General features: G+C 35.3%; 1 protein-coding gene across 1 annotated transcript in view; it reads left to right on the top strand.

Annotated features, from left to right (window-relative positions):
• The window catches only part of NCAM2 (neural cell adhesion molecule 2), a 263,454-nt gene extending 250,608 nt beyond the window's left edge, over window positions 1-12,846 (top strand). Inside the window, exons 15-17 of the mRNA XM_069589008.1 lie at window positions 379-583; window positions 5,033-5,152; window positions 11,905-12,846. Of these exons, the coding sequence (XP_069445109.1) occupies window positions 379-583; window positions 5,033-5,152; window positions 11,905-12,016 (437 nt within the window). The 3' untranslated portion in view covers window positions 12,017-12,846. The remainder of the gene's footprint in view (window positions 1-378; window positions 584-5,032; window positions 5,153-11,904) is intronic.
• Window positions 12,847-20,055: the final 7,209 nt, after the last annotated feature.

Raw genomic sequence — 20,055 nt, 5'->3', positions numbered from 1 at the left:
GTATTGATTATATTTTTTTTCTTTGAACAAAGTGATGATCTTAAAAATGACTCTAACTTTCTTGTAGAGTACAATTAGGGTTATAATAAAATATTCATTATCTTCCCCAAAGGTAATCAAGAAGTATACTGTAAACTAGAGTTAGAGTGTTTTTTCTGAAGAAAATTTGTAAAAGATATTTCAGATTCTAACATGTCAGTTGCTTAAAACATTGTTTGAAAACCAGACAATAGCTCATGAAATTGACGTGTGCTAGTAAAGATATTTTCTTGTCTCTTAAGTTGAATATTTCTCAGATAAGATGATTTCTTTTTAAAAATAACGGTATAATCTTTTCTAACTTGAGGTTTAATACAATTATTTTCTTTTATTTTTAAGACACCCTTTTTAATGGTCTTGGGCTTGGAGCAGTCATTGGTCTGGGAGTCGCCGCACTCTTGCTAATCCTGGTGGTAACAGATGTCAGCTGCTTCTTTATTCGACAGTGTGGGTTATTGATGTGTATCACCAGGAGAATGTGTGGGAAGAAAAGTGGCTCCAGTGGTAAAAGTAAAGAACTCGAAGAAGGAAAAGCTGCATACCTGTGAGTATCAGACATCTGTGTCACAGTAATGAAAGACTTTTTATATCACTACAAGGAGTTCAAAATTTACATTTTCTTTATGTAAAACTCTGAGTGATATGCAAAAAAATGTTCCATATTAGCATCAACTTCAAAAGTTCTCTCATGTTCCTACCCAGACAAGACCACACTATTCCAGGTAACTCCCTCTCTCCCAGGCAACTACTATTCTGATTTTTTTCACCATAGATAACTTTTAGCTCTTATAAAACTTGATATGTGTCTGGCTTCTTTCATTCAACATAATGTTTTAGAATTCATTCATGGTGTTCTATTTGTCAGTGATTCATTTCATTTTATTGTTGAGTCATTTCAATTCATTCTTGATTCATATATTTAGGCATTTTATGGTTTCATGCATTATTTCTTAGACTTAAGGATAGAGGAGAATTCATTTTTGCATGGCTGCACTGCTTTGTTTTACTTTTAATCTCCAAACCCATTTCACGCTTACTAGGCATTTCATCTTGGAGAAGGCAGTGGCACCCCACTCCTGTACTCTTGCCTGGAAAATACCATGGATGGAGGAGCCTGGTAAGCTGCAGTCCATGGGGTCACTAAGAGTCAAACACGACTGAGTGACTTCACTTTCACTTTCATGCACTGGAGAAGGAAATGGCAACCCACTCCAGTGTTCTTGCCTGGAGAATCCCAGGGACGGGGGAGCCTGGTGGGCTGCCCTCTTTGGGGTCGCACAGAGTTGGACATGACTGAAGTGACTTAGCAGCAGCAGCAGCAGGCATTTCATCTATGACCATTTATTATAGATATTATGTAAGGAATATTTTCACCTTTTGTGGTGTTGGAGAAGACTTTTGAGAGTCCCTTGGACTGCAAGGAGATCCAACCAGTCCATTCGGAAGGAGATCAACCCTGGATTTCTTTGGAAGGAATGATGCTAAAGCTGAAACTCCAGTACTTTGGCCACCTCATGGGAAGAGTTGACTCATTGGAGAAGACTTTGATGCTGGGAGGGATTGGGGACAGGAGAAGAAGGGGACAACTGAGGATGAGATGGCTGGATGGCATCACTGACTCGATGGACGCGAGTCCAAGTGAACTCCGGGAGTTGGTGATGGACAGGGAGGCCTGGCGTGCTGTGATTCATGGGGTCGCAAAGAGTTGGACACGACTGAGCGACTGAACTGAACTGAACTGAAAGGGATAGTAAAATGAATAGTACACATTTTCAGTTAAAAAATTAGTTTAAATATCCCAAAGTGTCACCTGCTTAGTTGTTGGACAGAGTGGATAGCAAAGAACAAAATGAAATTAGACTATTTTAATGCTTGAAAGAATAATGAACATATGACATATTGAATACAATGAGATCTATTCCTATTCACTATCTCTTGCTATCCTCATAGAAACATACACTTTCTCATAACTTGCTGTACTTTTAAATTGCCTGATTAACTAAAGAAATGTATCACCAAATTTAACTTTAGTTCATTTTTCCATATACAGAAAACAACATACTATTTAACATAATTATACATATATTATATACACATGATACATATATATGCACAAATGACTCAAAACTGAATTTTGTATATACTCATTCTTGCTCTGCTGCTGCTGCTGCTAAGTCGCTTCAGTCGTGTCCGACTCTGTGTGACCCCATAGATGGCAGCCCACCAGGCTCTCCCGTCCCTGGGATTCTCCAGGCAAGAACACTGGAGTGGATTGCCATTTCCTCCTCCAATGCATGAAAGTGAAAAGTGCAAGTGAAGTTGCTCAGTTGTGTTCGACCCTTAGTGACCCCATGGACTGCAGCCCAGCAGGCTCCTCCATCCATGGAATTTTCCAGGCAAGAGTACTGGAGTGGGGTGCCATTGCTCTACTATTAACTAAATGGAACAAGTATTAGGTAACAAGCACTGCCATACAACCTAGGGATAAAGTGGTGAACAAAACACAAGAATTTTATTCACATGGAATTCACATTATGATGTAAGAATACAGATAATAAATGCTAAAATTGAAACTATTTTTAGTGACAGCACTAAAAAAATAAAGAAAAACAGAATGGTGTACTGTTACTAGAGTTTCAGTCACTAAAGACCTCTAGCTGGAGGTGAAACTAAACTGAAGAGTGAGTGATCAAGAGTCACAAATATAATGATCAAGAGGAAGAGCATTCTAATCAGGTGCAACAATAGTACAGAGGCTGTTAAGGCAGGAATGAGCTATGTTAAGCACGAAGTAGATCTGAGTGGAGTAAGACAGGTAAAGAAACTGGTACCAATATTAGTTAGGAGAATTATCTGAGTACAAAGGGATTAAATCTTGTTGGGTTAAATATTTTTTAAATAGAAAGTGAATTAGTTTTTTAATTATTTTGTAAAGATTTATTTAGTTGCTTTGAAGAATGGATTACTGGAAGGTTGGTAGGTGTAAAGGAAAGATATAAAGAAAAGGAGAATAGATAGGAGAATCTTTAAATATTTCAGGTGGAAAGAGATGGTCTTCTGTACCAAGATAGTAGCATATAGACATATGAACGAGTATACCATCCAGATATAGATGAGGTATAGCCAACTACTGGGAGCTGATTTGACTTTGAGGTGACAGCAAGAGAGAAATCAGAAAGAACCTCTTGTTTTGTCTTACTTGTCTAGAAGGATGTTGGTGACCACGTGCAAAACAAGCAGATCTGTCCAAGCTCTGTCGTTTGCTTCTGTTTGACTTTATTAATTGGTGGTTTATCCATCAACACTTCTGTTTGTAATTCCTGCTGAGATTGATTAATCTTAAAGTCTTGGAAAGATGAAAGCACATGGTTCATTCCATTCTTGTTGTCCATCATAGCTTTTAAAATCATGATTTTCCCTGCCTTAGGGAAAAAGTTTTTAAATTTTTCAAAAAGTCATTGTTTCAACTGAAAAATATATAGAAAATCTCAATGACAGATAGGATATAATTAATTTGATTTATTGAATATGTAATATTTTCTAAACATGATCTCAAGCATTCTTAGACTAGTCTTTTGATGTGATCAGAAGTTATAAGACTGAGTATATTCATTACAAAACACATTAACTACACACTTAGAGCATCTTTATTTGAAGAATTTTATATTGCAGAAAAAATGAGAAAGTCGATAGTATGCAAGATAGCATTTGTGTAAACTAGAATATCCCATTATTTGGCTTTTATTGTAAATTAGCATTTATCTTGAATTCTCAGTTTATCTTATAAACTGGCTAATGATTACTATTTTCTCAAACTACATGCATACTCTCATTTACCCAAGCATTGATTTGCAATAGCAAATACTATTGAACACCTAGATAACCAGGCACTTTGGCGCCAGTGGTAAAGAATGCTCTTGCCAATGCAAATATAAGAGACACAGATTCGATCCCTGGGTCAGGAAGATCCCTTGCAGAAGGGAATGGCAACCCACTCCAGTATTCTTGCCTGGAGAATCCCATGGACAGAGGAGCCTGGCAGGCTACTGAACATAGGGTTGCAAAGAGGCAGACACGACTGAAGCAACTTAGCACATGCACATCTAAGTTTCAGAGATATAAATGTAAGGAAAAACGAACTAGTCCCTGGTATTGGCTTGTTACTCTGATGGGAAACACATTTTGCTTTTTAAAAAATCAAATAGGTAAATAAATAAGAAAGTTTTGTGTAAATGTTCACTTTTTAGAAGAGAATTTACCTAATCAGATTTATATAAGCAAGTTGTAAAAAAAAATAAAGCAATAAAATATAAAAAAGAATAGCAGGTGACTAGCAGTGTGTGTATATGAGTGTGTGTTCTAGTGCATGTGTGCTCGGTTGTGTCTGGCTCTGTAACCCCATGGACTAGGGCCGGCCAGACTCTGTCCATGGAATTCTCCAGGCAAGAACACTGGAGTGTTCCTTTCTCAAGGGTTCCTTCCAGACCCAGGGATCAAAGCCATGGCTCTTTTGTCTCCTGCATTGGCAGGTGGATTCTTTACCAACTGCACCCCCGTGTGTGTGTAATTTGCTTTTCAACATGCGTGAACAGGGATACCCAAATCCAGCCCCCTTTGTTACCACATGGGAAAAGGGAATTATACCCAGATACCTCATGTCATGAATTTTATGTGTCAAAATATTTTTATTTATTTCCCAGAAGTGAATGATCAAATTTTAAATTTGAATTATTTTGTGGAATATTTAACACAGTTTTGTTGAAAAGAATTCTGGACAAAATGGAATTTCTTCTTTCCATTTTTTTTTTTTTTTTGAACAATATTTGGCTAGATAAATTTCAATGGAAACAAGATTCTTAGTAAATATTCCATTCTAGCCACATTGGATTTATTTAAAGGGTGATGAGATTTTGTGGAGATTTTTAGCTATGTTCCATAATGCATCCACTCTTGCATTTTATAGGTAAGATTTTATTTTTCTTTATTTTTCTAGGAAAGATGGATCAAAAGAACCAATAGTGGAGATGAGAACAGAGGATGAAAGAATTACTAATCATGAAGATGGGAGCCCAGTAAATGAGCCAAATGAAACCACACCACTAACAGAACCTGAGTATGTATCTTGAAATCCTTAATTATTTTTGGATAAATATTTGTAAACTGACTATCACATTATCATTATCAATAGCATGTATTGACAAATAACCTTTTTTTAACTTAAATTTTATTTTTTTACTTTAAATACTGTATTGGTTTTGCCATACATTGACATGAATCCACCACAGGTGTACACGAGTTCCCAACCCTGAACCCCCCTCCCACCACCCTCCCCATATCATCTCTCTGGGTCATCGCAGTGCACCAGCCCCAGGCATCCTGTATCCTGTATCAAAACTAGACTAGCGATTCGTCTCTTACACGATAGTATACACGTTTCAATGCCATTCTCCCAAATCATCCCACCCTCTCCCTCTCCCACAGAGTCCAAAAGTCTGTTCCTTACATCTGTGTCTCTTTTGCTGTCTCGCATTAAGGGTTATCATTACCATCTTTCTAAATTTCATATATATGTGTTATAACATTTTAAAAATGATGTTTCTTCTTCAATGAAAGTACATGTGAATATCAAAATTGAGATATTTCACATAAAATTTGTATCAGTGTAGGAGAAAATCTCCTGTTTAAATATATATTCATCGAGGATGGGATGATTTGTGAGAATGGCATTGAGACATGTATATTATCATATGTGAAACAAATCGCCAGTCCAACTTCGATGCATGATACAAGATGCTTGGGGCTGGTGCACTGGGATCACCCAGAGGGATGGGATGAGGAAGGTGGTGGGAGGGGGAGTTCAGGATGGGGAACACACGTGCACCCATTAAAATAAATAAATAAATAAATATTAATAAATTTATGCAAATATATCAAAATAATGGAAGTATGGTTCATATTTGGACTTTCCTGAACTGGTCTTGCTGTTTAAGAAAGTGGTGCTTTCAAAATGTGATTGATTTTACTGAAATAAAAATGTGTCAGGAAATTAGTTACTGCTCTGACTATGAATACACAGTTATAAAATAGAAATAAATAGTGTGAAATAAACACGTCTATTTTTTTAAATGTATATTTGTCAAGAAGAAGAGATGCTGTTAAATAATCTATATTTCAATGATGCTTGGTCTCCATTCAAAGTTATGTTATTTACTTAATTCTGCACCCATCAGAACTTGATTAAAACCATGATTAATACTTCAGCTAAACCCACAAAAATGGACATGTGCAAAGATGATGTTCATGAATATAAAGGTTAAAATGTTTAGAAACAAAGGTATTATTAGAAAGTAATAACAGTGGTATTCAACTGAATATATTTCCCTTGCTGTGATGAAGGGGCTTGCATAACTCAATGAAAATATGAGCCACACCATGTAGGGCCACCCAAGATGGACCAGTCATAGTGAAATGTTCTGACAAAACTTGATCCACTGGAAGGAATGGCAAACCACTCCAATATACTAGCATGGGAACCCCATGGACTGTATAAGAGGCAAAAAGGTATGACACTGAAAGATAACCCCCCAGGTCGTAAGGTGTCCAATGTACTGCTGGGGAGACTGGAGGACAGCTACTAACAGCTCCAGAAAATCTGATGCCACAAAGAACCGTATTGCATATGAACCTGGAATGTTAGGTCCATGCAAGTCAAATTGGTCATGGTCGAGCAGGACAGGGGAAAAATAAACATTATCTTAGGAATCAGTGAAGTAAAATGGACAGGAATGGGTGAATTTCTGGTGACCATTACATCTACACCTGTGGGCAAGAATCCAAAGGAATAAATGGAGTAGCCCTTATAATAAACAAAATAATGAAAAATGCAGTTCTTGGTATAACCTCAAAAATGACAGAATAGCCTTGGTTTGTTACCAAGGCAAACCATTCAACATCATAGTAATCCAAGTTTATGCCCCAACCACTGATGCCAAAGAAGCTGAAGTTAATCAGTTCTATGAAGACCTGGGAGACTTCCTAGAACTGACACCAAAAAAAGATGTGCTGTTCATCATAGGGGATTAGAAGGCAAAAGTAGGAAGTCAAGAAATATCTGTGATGTTTGACCTTGGAGTAAAAAATGAAGCAGAGCAAAGGCTAACAGAATTCTGCCAAGAGAACAAAATATATAACAGAACTATATACAGCTATATATAACAGAACTGATTATAGCAAACACCCTTTTACAACCACACAAGAGACAACTATACACATGGACCTCACCAAATGGTCAATGTGAAATCAGAATAATTACATTCTTTAGCTGACGATGGAGTGGCTGAATATAGTCAGCAAAAACAAGACCTAGAGTTGACTGTGGCTCAGATCATCAGCTCCTCATAGCAAAATTCAGGCTTAAACTAAAGAAAGTAGGGAAAACTACTAGGCCAGTCAGGTATAGCTTAAATTAAATCCCCTATGAATATACAATGGGGGTGATAAATAGATTCAAGGGATTAGATCTAGTAAACAGAGTGCCTGAAGAACTTTGGACAGAGGTTTGTAATATTGTACAGGAGGCAGCAAACAAAACCATTCCAAAGAAAAAGAAATGCAAGAAGGCAAAGTGGTTGTCTGAGCAGGCTCTACAGAAAGCTGAAGAAAAAGAGAAGTGAAAATCAAGGGGGAAGGTACAACAGACATGGAACAACAAACTGGTTCAAAACTGGGGAAACAGTACATCAAGGCGGTTGTCACCTGCTTATTTAACTTACATGCAGTATACAATCATGCAAAATGTTGGGATGGATGAAACTCAGTTTGATTGCTGGGATACCACTTTAATGACAGAAAGCCGAAAGAGTCTCCAGATGAGGGTGAAGGAGTAGAGTAAAAGAGTCAGCTTAAAACTCATTATTGAAAAAAAAACCCAAAACTAAGGTCATGGCATCTGGTCTCATCACTTCATGGCAAATAGAAGGGGAAAAGGTGGAAGCAGTGACAGATTTTGTCTTTTGTGCTCTAAAACCACTGCAAATGTCTAAGCAATTAGACAATTGCTTCTAACTTCATAGGAAAGCTATGACAAACCTAGACAGTGTGTTAAAAATTAGAGACATCGTTTTGCCAACAAAGGTGAAGATAGTCAAGCAATGGTCTTTCCAGTAGTCATATACGGATGTGAGAACTGGACAGTAAAGAAGGCAGAGTACTGAAAAATTGATGCTTTCCAACTGTGTTGTTGGAGAAGACTCTGGAGAGTCCTTGGACAGCAAGGAGATAAATCCAGTCACTCCTAAAGGAAATCAACCCTAAATATTCATTGGAAGAACTGATGTTGAAGTTGAACCCTCAATACTTTGGCCACCTAATGCCAACAGCTGACTTATTGGAAAAGACTCTGATGTTGGCAAAAACTGAAGACAGAAGGAGAAGAGGATGACAGAGGATGAGATGGTTGGATGGCATCACCGATTCAATGATGGCAACTTGGGCAAGCTCCAGGAGATGGTGATGGACAGGAAAGCCTGACATGCTGTAGTCCATGGAGTTTGAAGAGTTGGACACGACTTATTGATTCAATAACAATAACAATTGAAAATATTTGATGGTTGGATGGCATCACCGATTCAATGACTGCCGGGGTCCAGCCCTGGTGGATCCAGAGTGATTCGAAGGTGGGGATGGAGTCTGCGTCCTTGGAAAAATACATATTTAATTACAGATATATAGAAAGATTAGAAATGGATAGTGTAGTAGGAAGATTAGTGGAGAAAAAGAGGCTGAATAACTTGGATTACGTGGAATAGCATCCATGTTCCAGATGGGAATTCAGCCAGAAAAACGAGGAGCAAGAAAGAACAACATGGGGGTATCAGTCTTTCTGGAAACTGATCCGATTTCTTTATTTTTGGGTTTGCTTATATACCTTTTGTTACATAAAGGGATGAACACAGAGTCACGCAGGGGTCAGCAGTCCTGACCTTTATCAAAATCAGGTGCTTCACATAAAAAGGCCTTAGGGATTTTATGATCCTTTCTTTCTGATAACCAAAAAACTTATTTCTTCCAAGGGTGTTTTTTCTTAAACCAGGCACCATCCTCCAAATAAAGTTACATTCCTATAGGGTGAGGGTGTAGTGAGTTACAATCAAGAAAGGAATTTTTTTAACCCAAGGTTAGCATGATTAATCTTAAATGTTAATGCTTATTTCTCCTATATGCTAGTTATATTCATTATAAGGGCAGGGAGTATGGAGATTTAGCAGCAAACATCAGCCCAACAAACGAAAATCCTTCCACCAATGTTCCCCTTAAGATCTATTTAGTCTTAAGATAGTGATCAAGTTACATTTTTACATAGCAAGGACACAGTGATTTATAACAAAGTACAGTGATCTATTACAAAAGTGAAAATCCATTAACTCAAAAAGTCTAGTATTGCTAACATCAAAAACTACTATATTTCCTTTTCTATATTCCAAATACATTGATTAATATATTCCCAGGTGCCTAAGGATATGGAAGCCTGGCAGCAATCATTGACTCAAAAGAAGGAAAAGCCCTATGCTAATTAAGACTCTCAAAATACTCCAAAACTCTCTGTGCTGTTTATGGTTGAGAGGTAGTAAACAATCATGTGCGTAGTGGCAGGAGTATGGATAATCCTGTCACACAAGCTAGTCTGTCAGCAAAGAGGTTTGACCTGAGACATCCTTGTCCCACCCAGGGGAGGGAATTAGCAGCAATTATTGACACAACAAATGAAAAATCCTTCACCAATATAATTCCTAACCAACCCACTATACTAATAATTTCTAACTCCCCAAAAGAATTTGCCTTTAGTAAATCTAAAACATCTCATGCCTCTCAGATTGGGAGGCTGTAAACAATCACATGTGGCCGGACGAACCTATACAGGCAGGCTAGATAAACTTCAGAGGAGTCTGTAAGCTGAAACACTCTTGTCACGCCCAGGAATTTTTATTGCCTTGGAGCTGCACGTTTACTCCTTCTCCGAGAGAAATGGTTATGGGGGAGAGCCCCCCGTAAAGTCAGAGGTGTAGGTGAGAGCATAAAACAGATTCTGGTTTTGGGGTAGATGCTCGGGAACATCGGGGGTTTCCTGAGGCTTGATCACGCCTTTGCGTATGTCAAGCCTCCTTCCTCATGACCTTTGCCATGGGCGGAGTTCCTCACGCTGGCCCCCGGCAAATGACTGCAACTTGGGCAAACTCCAGGAGATGGTGATGGACAGGAAAGCCTGACATGCTGTAGTCCATGGGGTTGTGAAGAGTTGGGCATGACTTGTTGATTGAATAACAATAACAATTGAAAATATTTGATACTGCCAAAATCAGGGTGATCACTTTATTCTTTAAATGTTGCTCCCCAAAATGACATTTACATTTTATTGTTTAAAAAAAAAAATCATTTTTTCTTTACTAGCTAGTATTCTCTTGGAGAGAAATTTGATTTAGGCTTCTCTAAGTCAAAGGCTGAGTGTTGTCACAGCTAAAGAAAATGACTTTTTTATAAACCCCCTTTATCTTCACTCAAGGGGCAAAATAATAATAATAATATTTAGACACAGGTAGTACTGCTCTGAAGCTTTAATTTTGGTTTAAATCTTCAGGTCCTTTTTAATGACTTCAGTTAGGGATTATTTCACTCTAATTTGAAGTTGACTCTTGAGGCAGCTTTTTAGGGTGGGTTCTGTACACTCCCCTTCAGAAATCAGAAATCTTTTCAATAAGCAAAATATTATACAACAAAGCAACTTCCTACCTGTTAGTTAACACTTACTATGATATAGTGGTGTGTATGAAAACTGGCTAGGAAAATGCCCTTATATAGAACAGGGCTATATTTTGAAAGAAAACAAAACAAAATCAAAGCAAGATAATTTAATAATTATTCTGATTCTCAATTAAAGAAAAAAATACTCAACATAAAAATAACAAAATTATCAGTAATCTTTAAAAATATAATTTAACATAAACATAACTAATGAATAAATATATATATACAAAAATACACCATCCAAGAGTTACTTGAAAACACTGATTAGTTACAAGTGTAATTAATACTTCTGTAAGAGATATATTGATATTAAACATCTTGCTGTACTCCTGTTTAAGCTCTAAATTTCTGTATATTTTGCTGCTAGAAATAGCTCATTGTTTTTATACTCCTTTATGGCTGATATTTTCAGTTCTTGGAAAAAACAGACAAGAAGAATTCTAAATGCACTATTTATAATAATCGTAAAAGAGAGCCTGACCTAATAGTTTTAAGATAGATGATACTTCACTCCCAGCAATGAAATGACTTACTTTTGATTGTTTGGTTTTCATGTAATAGCTTTGACTTTCAGAAGACAGTGGCTTTCTCTTCTCATTCAGATATATATATATAAATTGCAAATACATCCCAGAGGAACTAGCACAGTATCATTATTCCATACAATGGTGAGGTTAAAGTCACAGAGGTGAATTCTATTTGTAACCTAATTATTACTTTAGCAAACCTGACTTTTTAAAAAAATTCATTCTAATATGTGTGTGTGTGTGTGTGTTAGTCATTTAGTCATGTCCACTGTTTGCGACACCATGCATTGTAGCCTGCCAGACTCCTCTGTCCCTGGAATTCTCTAGGCAAGAATGCTGGAGTGGGTTACCATTCCCTTCTCCAGGGAGTCATCTCAACCCAGGGATTGAATCCCAGTCTCCCACATTGCAGGCAGATTCTTTACCATCTGAGCCACCTAATTGTACTCCATTTCCTTCTACAAAACAACTTATATGTTTATGGATATCACTTAAAGTGCCTTAGCCAATTGTCTATTATTTTTATATTCTCTTCCAGAAAATTGCCTTTAAAAGAAGAAAATGGGAAAGAAGTCCTAAATCCAGAAACGATAGAAATTAAGGTTTCTAATGACATCATTCAATCAAAAGAAGACGACAGCAAAGCGTAACAGGAAGATTACAGTCTTGAATGATGAATGCTACAAAGAGCATTTGGATTGCAGTGACCCTATGACCAAAACTATTCCACTGACCTTAATTTCTTGGGAAACTTCTAGCTTGGAATAGCTTGTACACGTATACATAAGATCCAATATTCCTGCCCATGGTCCATTTCCTTTTGTTGTTATTGTTGTACTGTTGTTGCTTATTTTGTTATGAATTTCAATAGAGACCTGACTGGCACCAACTCTTGTGTATTCAATTGACTCTATGATTGAAGTACTGCAATTTATTATATAGGTGAAATGCTCTATTTCTTCAGAAGTGTATTTCCTACCACAACCTCTCCACAAATAAGAGCTTAAGAAAAAGCAAAACAAAAGCTTTATGAGCTAAATGTATAAAAAAGCCCTGCATGTTTTTTAGTACAATTTTGGGCGTATAGATTATTAAAGTGGATTTCAGTTTAAGATGAAAATACATAAGATTACACTTTTCATCCAGAGAACTTCAGGGAATTTAGGCTTGAAGGAGCTAGTTATCTTTAGCAGATGTTAAATATTGAGAGACACTTTGGAAAATTATTTTTAAGTTATAATTACAGTGCTACTTCAATGTTGATTTTTAATAGACTGAAGTGCCAGATCAAAATTGTTACCCATTTGAACGAATATTAGTTGTATGTAAAATTAGATTAGAAAGATTCCATAAATCTCTATCTCTTATAGATGCCACATTCACTCATAATGGATTACACACAATGAAAATGTATTACAAGTGAAATAATATTGATTTCTGCCCTCAGCTTCAAATAAAGTAAACTGAAATGGGAACAATATCAATGTTGTCTTGATATATTTATAAATGTGATATATGTGGTTATCTTTTACTTTTTAAACTAATTTTAATCAAAAAATGTCTTTAGTGTTTAAATACTTCAAATCATAATCTCAGATACATTTTTCCCATTATTTTAGATAATCTCTCTTTAAAAATTCATTTTCCAAGTGTTATAGGCCAACCATTATATGTAATTGGCTAATGGAACTTAAAATCCTTAGTGGTTAAATTATGGAGAAATTAACATTTAAACATTGCCATAAAAGTGTCCGTGATAAGTGATTAAATTGCCACTATGTGTTTTTATTCTGGATGTGGTAGCTAGAAGTCATTTTAAGATTTTGATAAACAATTTTGGTTCAAGAAATTCCTTAGATAATCAACGCAAATTTTCTAATATTACTTATTAGTAATATATACCAGAATAAATAAATATTAACTTCCAAGCTATGCAAGCTCCCAGAGGTAAAAGGCTGAAACATACTTCTCACTTATATATGAGGTTAAAAATATGTATTTATGATTATAAGTAGACATACCAAATGGGAGCAAGTTTTAGGTTATTTCTTACCCTAGAGAGCCAAAGGTTTCTTTAGGCCCCATCACATTCATAACCTTTCGTGTTTCAGGTGGTGAAGCTTAAATATAATAGGTTAGGAAATGCAGACCAATAGAACATTGGAGGAAAGTCCTAACAGTGGAGAGTGATACTGCTATTTTAGGGTATTTCTCTATGGGGATCATTTGACAAATATTAAGTGTAATACTAACATCACTCATGAACACTTTTATTTACAAAGTGCTTAAAACTGTCAACTTAAGAGAGACAACTAACTCTCCAAAACTATAGTTATTAGAGGACAGAAGGTGCCCATCTGCATGTTCAGGCACTAATTCTCCACCGTGTCCTTGCCGTAGTGTACAGGGTTATATGATGCAGGAATCTCTCCTTGCTATCCTTTCAGGCACATCCTCAAGAAAAAAATCTTCCTGTGCCTACCTAAGAAATTGAGTAGGAATTATCCAACTCATCTCTTGATGAATTTGACTGTTGCTGTTTAAGTTATGCTTTTCTGATCATCTCTTTGCTTTATTTTACTTTCTTTTTCTTTTGTTTTCCCTTTTGTATCAATGTGATAAAACTAAGAAAAAAAAAAATACTTGAATTAGTTTGTGCAGAGTAACTGGGCTTAGCAGAGTGTCCATGAAGCAATCGGCATGGATGCTCATTTTTCCAGGGTAGGGCTACATGGTATTAAAGTAAACACAGTGAAAGAATTAGAAAAACTAAGAAAGCAGTTTAGCATGTTTATGCTTGTGATATCTGTGCTATACTTCAAGAGCAGAGAAATCATAATAAAGAACACATATTTTTGTTTCCTCAGTCTGAAAGTTCTGATTCTGTCATTTCTTTGGACTTTTCACCATAAAGCAGTTTGATTAAATGCTTATTTTATATATATATATAAGTACATTATATATAAATATGTAGGCTGTTAAATTTTTTGCCATCAATGTGGAGTGATGATCTGAAGTTAACAGATAATCTGAAACTAATTGTAAACAGACTGTTTCAAGTGCATTGTTTCAATTGTCTGAGTGATCCTTATCTCTTGTCCTTGAAATCCATGCCCTGCGACAGCAAGGTTATACTGTGATAAACCTTTATTTTTCCTTTCTTTTTTTTTTAAGCATTTCAATGGAATACTCCAAATGACCCTACTTGTAAAAGTTTCAAAATGAGAGCTGGTTTGTAGTAAATTGTAAAATATGAGTAGACCTGAAATGATCTGTTTATTTTTCATTCTTTTTCTCAACTAAACATATCCATACATCTGTATAAACATTATTTTTAATGTCTGAGAGCACTCTTAAATGTTAGTAAAAATGTCAAAAGATTGAACTGAATATAGGTAGTGTTAAATAATTGGAATGCTGTGATATTTTAAACAAAGAAGCAAAAATATCTCTTAAAAATCTGGTATTTCTTGATAGGTTATGTGCAATTAGGCAATGACAATCTATATTCAATGACATATAAGAGATAAAAGTAATATTAGCATTTTAGCATGAATTTTGTTTTTAAAACTGGCAAAAATTAATGTGTCAATGTACTTTATAATGATCTGCAAAGAAATTTAAAATTTTTAATTTCTAAAGATTTATTTATTATTTTTGTGGATTGACTTATGGCCATTCAATTGATTATAATATCTCACATTAATATTAATGTAATGCTTCTCATTTTTTCCTTCATTTTTTACTACTAATACCTACAAAAGCATTTTTTCAAAGGCTATTTGATCCAGAAACGTTTACATGAATCTTGGTCTTTGAATTGAACATTTATATAAATAGAAGATTTTTATTAATCAAATTATTTATTTGAATGCCAACAATTAATTGTAACTTTATATTCATACCTTAAGTTTATGCTTCTTATTTTAAATAATTAAGAGGTATTTGTGCCTTTGGATTAACATGAACTTTATTAAAAGAAAAAAGAACTGCAATCTCTATTGATATATTTTGCTTATATCTATGACACTTGAATGATACTGTCTTATCTATATTTAGTGAATAAGCTCAGTTCAGGCTACTTCACCTTGAATACAAAATCTCAGTAAAACAAATTATTCTGTGCAACTTAGTTCCACTCCTGTTAAAGCAATTCTTTTAATACACACATAAAACATACTTAGATTGTTCTGTATCATTGTCCTAGACAATAAATACATTCTAGATATTGTTGAAATTGAGTTTTACTAGTTGTGAAACAAAGACAACAGACTTCTATTTAAAATAGGGTAAATTATTATGGTGTCACTTGGGTCTACATTATTCCTGTTATATATTTGACTGGGGATCATAAATCATCCTTCATTGTTGATGATAAGATAATCATTGATGAAAATATCTACAACTGAATTGGTAGAAAGAACAATCTCAATTTCTTAATTTTAGGAAATATTGAAATAGCATATTACAATTACATATTAAATTTGCAATGTTGTTTTTCATGAAGAATAATGTAAATGCTCAATTTCAATACCTCATGGGTTCTTTTTCATAATCATATCCAAAGAGCTTATTCAACAGACTTTATAAGTAGATGAAATTACACTTTTTAAATAAGATGGATTGCATTATTCATCTTTAGAAAGAAAATATTTGCATCTTGATATTAACCCTTTGAATCATTATTGCATTGTCTTTCACACTGAAATCACATATGGATGTGTTAGCATATGCCAAAATTCAACTGTGGAAGGCTCACAGAAATGAAACACTTCAATCCTAAAGTGAAAATCTCTCAAAAATGTCTTCTACTTACAGGCTTAATAATGTTGAGATGGAATGATTACACATGTAACTGAGCCTATACGTAGCAATTGCTGAACAAATATGATTTCCTTCCAAGTTCCTCTTCTTCCTTTTTAAAAATTGTATTTTCCCATTAGATGCAGCTATTTAACAACATTACACAGAATGCTAATAATTTCTTCTCTTAGACTCATATGCGACATTTAATATTTATTTAGTAAACATATTTAATATCCTTAGAAAAATATTTTATTATTCACTATAGGATTTTACTGATACCTTAACTACATTAGTTGGTACCACTACTGTAATTTCTTAAATATTTTCAGGATTTTAACCACATGATGTTCTTAATGGTTAATATAAAAATTGCCCATACAATGTTAATATTGCCACTTATTTTAATCGTTTTCCTAAAGTTAAAGCATATATCTTTTAGCATCTGGTCTTAGCCTTCCTTGGAAAAATGAAGTATTGACTATTGGAGCATTTCAATCACAACCAAACATTGGAAATCAGATGAAACAAAGAACTGAAAGAATTCAGAAAGGCAGACTGAGCTCTGACACCAGGAGTAGGTAAGAAGGACCATCATGTGAGGTCTTGGAGCAAGGACAAGGAAGACTGTACAGATAAAAATTAAGGCCAATAATAGTGATGCGAAGGAGCAAACTTACAGAAACCCACAGAAGAGAGTTAATATAAGTAGAACCTATGATTCAACTTTGCAAATAGGAGTTATTTTAGAGAAAAACAGGCATTGTGTAAAATAAATGGTACTGTTAAAGAGAAAACATATCTATTCCAAGTTTTGAAGGGATGCTCATGGTTGAGCATTTGCCTCTAAACTCTGTTAGGCATCTGTAAACTTAGAAATAAAGTTTAAAAAAGAATCTTATTTTTTGGTATGTGAATTCTATGCTGTGTTCAGTATGCGTTAAAACATGCTGCCTTTTATTTTCTTTAACTTATATATACCATTCAAATTCTATATTGTTAAGTTAGCGACCACAAAGTTTTCTTTTTGTTTCAATAGAGTATGTCCCTATGAAATGCTGTGTATATATGTCTAAACTGTAAAAATTATACTGCAAATGTTGAAGTTTTGTATTTATGAAAGACATTGAAAGTATGGCTTACAGTATATCAAAATTGTCACTCTTCACCATTTGTATATTAATAGTAAAAATACTTTTACTTTAATAAAGTGTTGCATTTATGTTTATTTTGAATAGTATCTTGCAATCAATGAGCTTATGACTTTACACATTTTTTTTTTGAAAGAGGTTCCCAGACCTATCTCTATACATTCAAAAGAAGAAAATGCTTTCTGTCATCTTGCCTTATCCTGAGTCAATCTTTTGGCTTCTATGCCTTGTCCAGTCAGAGAATGTAATGAATAAACACTTGGTAAGAGCAGTGAATCTCAAACCATGGTCCCTAGACCAGTAGCATTGATACCACCTGGGAACATATTAAAAATGTAAACTTTTGGACCCCATCATGACCCTAAAAAATCAGAATAATCTGGGAGAGGGGCCCAGGAGCCTGTCTTTTTAACAAGTCATCACAGTACTTCTGAGGCACATAGAAATTTGATATGTACTTGGTAAAAAGTCACCTTAGAGATAAGGGTTCCAGTTCATGTCACGATTTTATTTCTCATGTTGATCATTTTTTTAGGACTTTGTGAGTTATAAAAAAAGTTAATCATTGCTCACAAGTTTTAACAAAGTATTTTCTTTAATTTTATTTTTAAAACTAAATTTAATTCATTCTTAAAATGAAAAAAAAAGACCAAACTTTCACAAGGGATAATTTTCAATATAAGCTTTACAAATTGGTTAAACATACACACACACACACACACACACACACACACATATACATATACATATATATGTATATATAATAAAAGTAGCATTACATAAGCTTTGAAGGGTGAAAAAATGGGAACATTTAAATTTTGTATTGTTTCTTTTTTTTTCACGCTGCTTTTTATTTTATTTTACTTTTTTATTTTTACTTTATTTTACTTTACAATACTGTATTGGTTTTGCCATACATTGACATGAATCTGCCACGGGTGTACATGAGTTCCCAAACATGAACCCCCCTCCCACCTCCCACCCCACATCATCCCTCCGGATCATCCCCGTGCACCAGCCCCCAAGCATCCTGCATCTTGCATCGAACATAGACTGGCAATTCATTTCTTACATGATAGTATACATGTTTCAATGCCATTCTCCCAAATCATCCCACCCTCTCCCTCTCCCTCTGAGTCCAAAAGTCCGTTATACACATCTCTTTTGCTGTCTTGCATACGGGGTCATCATTACTATCTTTCTAAATTCCATATATATGTGTTAGTATACTGTATTGGTGTTTTTCTTTCTGGCTTACTTCACTCTGTATAATAGGCTCCAGTTTCATCCATCTCATTAGAACTGATTCAAATGTATTCTTTTTAATAGCTGAGTAATACTCCATTGTGTATACGTACCACAGCTTTCTTATCCATTCATCTGCTGATGGACATCTAGGTTGTTTCCATGTCCTGGCTATTATAAACAGTGCTGCCATGAACTTTGGGGTACATGTGTCTCTTTCTATTCTGCTTTCCTCAGTGTGTGTGCCCAACAGTGGGATTGCTGGGTCATAAGGCAGGTCTATTTGCAATTTTTTAAGGAATCTCCACACTGTTCTCCATAGTGGCTGTACTAGTTTGCATTCCCACCAACAGTGTAAGGAGGGTTCCCTTTTCTCCACACCCTCTCCAGCATTTATTTCTTGCAGACTTTTGGATCGCAGCCATTCTGACTGGTGTGAAGTGGTACCTCATTGTGGTCTTGATTTGCATTTCTCTAATAATGAGTGATGTTGAGCATCTTTTCATGTGTTTGTTAGCCATCTGTATGTCTTCTTTGGAGAAATGTCTATTTAGTTCTTTGGCCCATTTTTTGATTGGGTCGTTTATTTTTCTGGAATTGAGCTGCATAAGTTGCTTGTATACTTTTGAGATTAGTTGTTTGTCAGTTGCTTCATTTGCTATTATTTTCTCCCATTCAGAAGTTGCTTCTTGACCTGCATACAGATTTCTCAAGAGGCAGGTAAGGTGGTCTGGCATTCCTATCTCTTTAAGAATTTTCCAGTTTGTTGGGATCCACACAGTAAAAGGCTTTGGCATAGTCAATAAAGCAGAAATAGATTTTTTTTTCTGGAATTTTCTTGCTTTTTCTATGATTCAATGGATGTTGACAATTTGATCACTGGTTCCTCTGCCTTTTCTAAATCCAGCTTGAACATCTGGAATTTCTCAGCTCACATTCTGGTGAAGCCTATCTTGGAGAATTTTGAGCACTACTTTTTTAGAGTGTGAGATGAGTGCAATTGTGTGGTAGTTTGAACGTTTTTTGGCATTGCCTTTCTTTGGGATTGAAATGAAAACTGACCTTTTCCAATTTTGTGGCCACTACTGAGTCTTCCAAATTCCCTGGCATATTGAGTGCAGCACTTTAGCAGTGGTGTCTTTTAGAATTTGAGGCTTCTCTGTCTTTCAGTATCTCCCAAATTTGCTTAAACTCATGTCCATTTACTCGATGATGCTATCCAACCAGCTCATCCTTTGTTGCCCCCTACTCTTTCTGTCTTCAATCTTTCCTAGCATCAGGGTCTTTTCCAATGAGTCATCTCTTCCCATCAGGTGGTCTATGTATTGGAGCTTCAGCTTGAGCATCAGTCCTTCCAATAAATATTCAGGATTAATTTCTTTTAGTATTGACTTGTTTGATCTCCTTGCATTTCAAGGGACTCTCAAGTGTCTTCTCCAGAACCAGGGTTGAAAACAACAATTCTTAAGTGCTCAGCCTTCTTTATGGTG

Source organism: Ovis canadensis, chromosome 1, assembly GCF_042477335.2.
Source record: "Ovis canadensis isolate MfBH-ARS-UI-01 breed Bighorn chromosome 1, ARS-UI_OviCan_v2, whole genome shotgun sequence".
Classification (NCBI taxonomy): domain Eukaryota; kingdom Metazoa; phylum Chordata; class Mammalia; order Artiodactyla; family Bovidae; genus Ovis; species Ovis canadensis.
The sequence above is the reverse complement of the archived record's forward strand: the minus strand, read 5'-3'. Positions and strand labels throughout refer to the sequence as shown.